This window comes from Fulmarus glacialis, unplaced genomic scaffold (assembly GCF_000690835.1).
Source record: "Fulmarus glacialis isolate BGI_N327 unplaced genomic scaffold, ASM69083v1 scaffold19245, whole genome shotgun sequence".
Lineage (NCBI taxonomy): Eukaryota > Metazoa > Chordata > Aves > Procellariiformes > Procellariidae > Fulmarus > Fulmarus glacialis.
In genome coordinates, this window is record NW_009215134.1 from 215 (window position 1) to 5,081 (window position 4,867).

The 4,867-nt window shown below is 44.4% G+C and overlaps 1 protein-coding gene across 1 annotated transcript in view; it reads right to left on the bottom strand.

Moving 5' to 3' along the window:
* Nucleotides 1–349: 349 nt before the first annotated feature.
* The window catches only part of PAK7 (p21 protein (Cdc42/Rac)-activated kinase 7), a 15,244-nt gene continuing 10,726 nt past the window's right edge, over nt 350–4,867 (bottom strand). Inside the window, exons 5-6 of the mRNA XM_009578842.1 lie at nt 3,517–3,643; nt 350–559 (exon numbers count right to left, since the gene is read on the bottom strand). Of these exons, the coding sequence (XP_009577137.1) occupies nt 350–559; nt 3,517–3,643 (337 nt within the window). The remainder of the gene's footprint in view (nt 560–3,516; nt 3,644–4,867) is intronic.

Sequence of the window (4,867 nt, forward strand, 5' to 3'; positions counted from 1 at the left end):
ATACCGATGTGACCTGGCTGTGCAGTATGGGCATGTGACTTGGCTGCTGGTTTGGCATATGCAGGTGTAGACACCTGTAACTGCAGCTCCAGCTTGCAGGCTTGATATTAAAGATCATCAAAGGGTCTTTCATGATGTGAAAATGATGCCAGTTTCCGTTAATGCAGCACCCTAAGCTAAAATACGTAAAGGCATTACATTTAGCACGCTAAATGGAGTCGTTATTTAATGACTTCGTCTTGGAGAAATACTTTAAAACACGGACGATGTAGCACTCTGGGGCGAACATAATTGCTGCTATTTAGCATGTCTGTGTAAATGCATCTGAACTGCACGGGTCTGAGAGGGCTCAGTGAGGTCGACCAAGGCACGGCACAGAGGGAAAACAGCTGCTCCGGGTCCGCGCGGGCGCCCAGTGCCCTGCTGTACTCACCTCGGTGCCATAGGGCAGGCGGGATATCACCTCCGGCGCCATCCAATACGGCGTCCCAACTAGCGACTTCCTCCTGGGGACCTCCTTTGACACTTGGGCGCAGAACCCAAAGTCGGACAATTTTATCTGAAAAGTAAAGAAAAAGAAGTCATCCCTCTTGAATAACTAGGCAAATTCCTCCAAGACACACGTGCCTCCGAGACACATGTCTCCAGCTGCAGCTTGGGGGACAGGGACGGAGCTGCAGCATAGGCCTGGGACAGGACAGCGGCAGAGTTTTGGAAGTGTGGCTGGAGATGGCAACACAGCCTGGGGAACGCGCGGCTCATTAAAATGAAGGCAAGGGAAAGAAGTAGGAGAGAGTTACTAAGATCACCTGTCGTAGCTCATTGCCTCTCCACCAGCAAAAGATGTGGAGGTGATAAATGGCTTACAATATTTGAAAAATAGAAGGAAAGCAAAAAATTCTGAAGTAACTGGTTTATAATGAATCTATTATTGCATATATATATATATATAAAAATCCCATGTTTGTAGTCTATGTATGTGTACTGATATTCAATAATGTACATATTTCAAGTGATACACACCACTCCTATTATTTGTATCAGGTATACGATCTGTGAGTTTGACAGAAAACAGATGAAACAAGTGGCATTCACCCCCTTTTCTTTTACCACAGAGAGCATGGTCTAAGACTCACAGAAAGCAATACCCCTGCCGATGATTTTTCAAGACCAGGACGTCACACTATGGACTGTCACGAAAGAAACTGTCTGCTTTATGTAGCAGGAGAGCTAATTTGGGGAAGGCAAGGAAGGGTACAAGACTCTTCCAAAATAGTTGTAAGAGATAAGGGGACCTGCTCCCTTTGCTTGGGAACTCGGGAATTAAAGACAGTACTGTCCTTGAGTAGCTGTGGCAGTGACCTGAAACAGAAATAATGGGATACACAAGCACTCCGGAGAGCAGCTCTTGCTGCGTCATGTGCCTGCTCATACTTTTTATGCCAGTTTTTTTTTTTTACAACAAAAATTATGGAAAATTATCGCCTCCCCCTCCCTGTTACTGTACAACGCCAAGGTGAAAACTCCTCCAACCCCCAACCAAATCAAGCTGGTCTGAGTGTCGGTGGCATCACCCCTTCCAGAAACAGCTTGTTCCTTAAAGCTAAAGTCTTTTTTATTTTCCCAAGTATTTATTTGGAGGCCTAGAAGCTATCATAAGGGTTGTCCTGGACATTAGGCTAACCCCTATCACTCCCAGCTACACACCGCACAGTGCAACGGTGACCCATCTCCAAGGTCCGTAAGCCGTATATCCGATCACGTACTCGGCACCTGGGGATACGAAGTGAGCCCAAACAGCCCCAGGACAACTGAAGTGGGAAGTTGCGTAAATCCCTGCATTGTGTAGAGCAGCATTTTCTTATCAGCACTGATTTGTTTTCTTTTGGATTCAGTGCAGACATTACTTTTTTTAAAACTAAGGGTATTATTTTTAACAGAGTTACGAAATGATTGTTGGTATTTCTAAAACAAAGCCAATAATAGGCAAGTTCTCCATGTTAAATGTATTTTTCAGTTTACAGGATGAAGAACGGAAGAAATAATGCATATTTTGGAAGCAGAGCCCAATCTTCTTTTGTAGGAGCACAAGAGGTTTTGCATATCTATTGCTCATTTGAGTACATAAAAGAAGACGATTTTCTAAAAAAAGATAATTGCACAACACAGCCATGAAGAAATCTGCAATGCAGATAATAAGTACTGGAGTAATGAGTATAATGAGGCACTGTATGCAGATCCCGAGAGCAGATCAGATGCTATTTCAGCAACATGGCTTGAAATCACAACTGAAAAACTCCTACACACGTGGCCTTTTCTCCCCCCGACAGGATTAACAGGAGCAGCCTGTGAGTGCTGCAGGAAGAAAATCCCTCTCCCTTGCTGAAGTGGGAATCAAATTATAAAGGCGAGCCCTTGACTGGGGAATCAGACCAGGCCTGGGAAGCCAAGGGTTTTACCTTCTGAAGGAGAAGATCTAGGTTTGGTTCCAGACCGACCGGGGGCTCTTGGCTTCAGTCCAACCCGCTAAGTCTTGTTTAGACAGGTGTGTAGCGCCAGTGGAGCAACCCTTAAAGCCCTGCTTATGGGACTCACTGGCCATGGGTGCATTAGTTTCTACTCAAATTATCCCAATGGGGCCACAGGTAAGATGCAAAATAGTGCCTAACTCAAGCAGAAATTAGGCTTTTACACGCAAGAGTGATTTGCCTCCCTCCACCTAAGCCTTTGGGTGCCCCAAGTTTTAGGTGCCTCAAGTTTTTCGGCTTTGTATGTCCAGAAACAGACAGCACAAACCCACCTTTCTCTTTGTAAGTAAATAATAATTTCTTTGGGACCAAACACTGCTGAAGTAATATCTTTTTTGTGTGCAAACTTTATTTTGCTTCCTGAGCAGGTCATGGGCAGCATTTTGTCTCCCTCTCTCCCCAGTCATTAACAGGACAAAGACCAAATCACTGGCAGCAGCATCCCATCCAAGTAAATGGAAGTGTGGGACAGGAATTATCAAGCACCTTGTAAGTGTACTCACGGTAAAAGCTACTCTCACCATCAGGGGAGCATTTCAGCAGTAATGCAGAATATTTCCTATTCATATAGATTGATGTTAGCCTCCTAACTAGCTTGTGGAAACAGAGCAAATGTATAGAAGCTTGCTAACTAAAGGATAACTAAATGTAGTAAAAAGAAAATATTTTTGAGAGGCATCAGAGTAGGAGTGAAGCAGCGTACCTGTCACCTAACCCGTCACTTAACCATCACCCATGTGGCATAGTTTCTTCTGCCACTGCCTTGTGACAGCTCTGATCTGCCCCAGGGACTCTGCATGCAGCGCAGATGTCAATCATTGGCCAGGCCAGTGTTTTCCTGATTCAGCTCTCTAATAAGTTATTCACAGGTCATATCCTTTGGTTTTCACACGCCTGGCTTATTTTTTTAAGTTAGTGTCGCTTTGGACGTGCACAGCTATTTTCATGCCAGCCCCAAGAGACAGCAGGAGAAACGTTGGGCGCTCACCCTCCCGTCACTTGTGAGAAGGATGGAGTCGCTTTTGATGTCGCGGTGGATGACGCCTTGGTTATGCAGGTAGGACAGGGCTCTCAGGACAGACAGGCAGACGGTCGCTATCTGCTCCTCGTTCATCCTGAAACAGCAAGGTGGAAAAACGAGCTCAGCGTTAATGAAGACAGCAGGAAAGCGGAGCTGGAGCGAAGAGGCTCAAGTCCCCCTTCATACCAGCACAGGGACAGCTAGGAGATCTTTTAGGCAATGGCTCTGTGGGGTGACTCTCTGGTCCTATTTCTGTCGAAAAAGGGGAGATGAGGGGTGACGAACAACTCTGCAACAAGGTCTGGATAAGTCTCCCTGCAGCACTAAAAAAGCAGCGTGTATTAAGTAGTGTGTTACAGTGAGCCTGTTTCCCTCTGGGAAATAACAGAAATGCCTTATTTACAGTGAACTTACTGCTTGCCAAGGAGGTTAAATCACTACTGGGATGGAAACGGGCATGGAATAAATATGAGGAAAAAAAAACCCCTCTTAATTGTGCAGACAAAACATCAGGCCCTGGGTGTAGCTCTTTGAGAGCACTTCTTTGCTTTTATGCTTTCTATAAAAATATTCAGGGTATTTCAGTAGAAAAATAAACAGCAAGAATCCTCATTTCTATGCACGCGTGCAAAACCCCATTCTGGAAGAAGCTGTCTGCCACCGCGCGATGGCAATGGCCGGGATGGGTGGCATACCCTGACCCCGCTGCCCCATTGCTGGATGACCCCAGCATCCCTATTACGCGAGCAGAAAAATACCCGTGGAGCTTTCTGCTTTAACTTTGTGTGCCATTTGCAGTATTTTAGCAAAATCTTTGAGGAAAGGTCATGCAATGTAAAAAAAACTCAGAAGATTAAGGAAAGACTATTTTGAGTAAAAAAATAGATGACAGCTTGTAAGAAGTGGTGTCCTGGGAACATCTGTTTGCTGTTAAACTCCTGTCAGAAATATCTAAGACAGAGCTTTTAATGTTTGGGGGAACAGCGGTTAATAAATGACTTGCAATATTGTGATTTATTTCAGCACATCAGCTAACGCAACACTAAAAAATAAAATACCTGTGTTACAACTCTGCTTTTGGGAGGATCTAAGAGCGTCATTAAACTATGAGAGAAGGTAACTTTTTTAATTTACTATTCCTTGCTTTTCTTCTTGCTCACCTAAATACTCCCCCACTGGAATGGTGTGCGATTTTATTTTTCTCTCAATTCAAGAGGAAGAAATTAAATAAAGACTTCCTCTTCCCTATCTCATTTTACCCTGCTTATCAGGAAAAGATGAGTGAAGAGCAGATGTAAAGAGGGCTGTAAAATCTAAT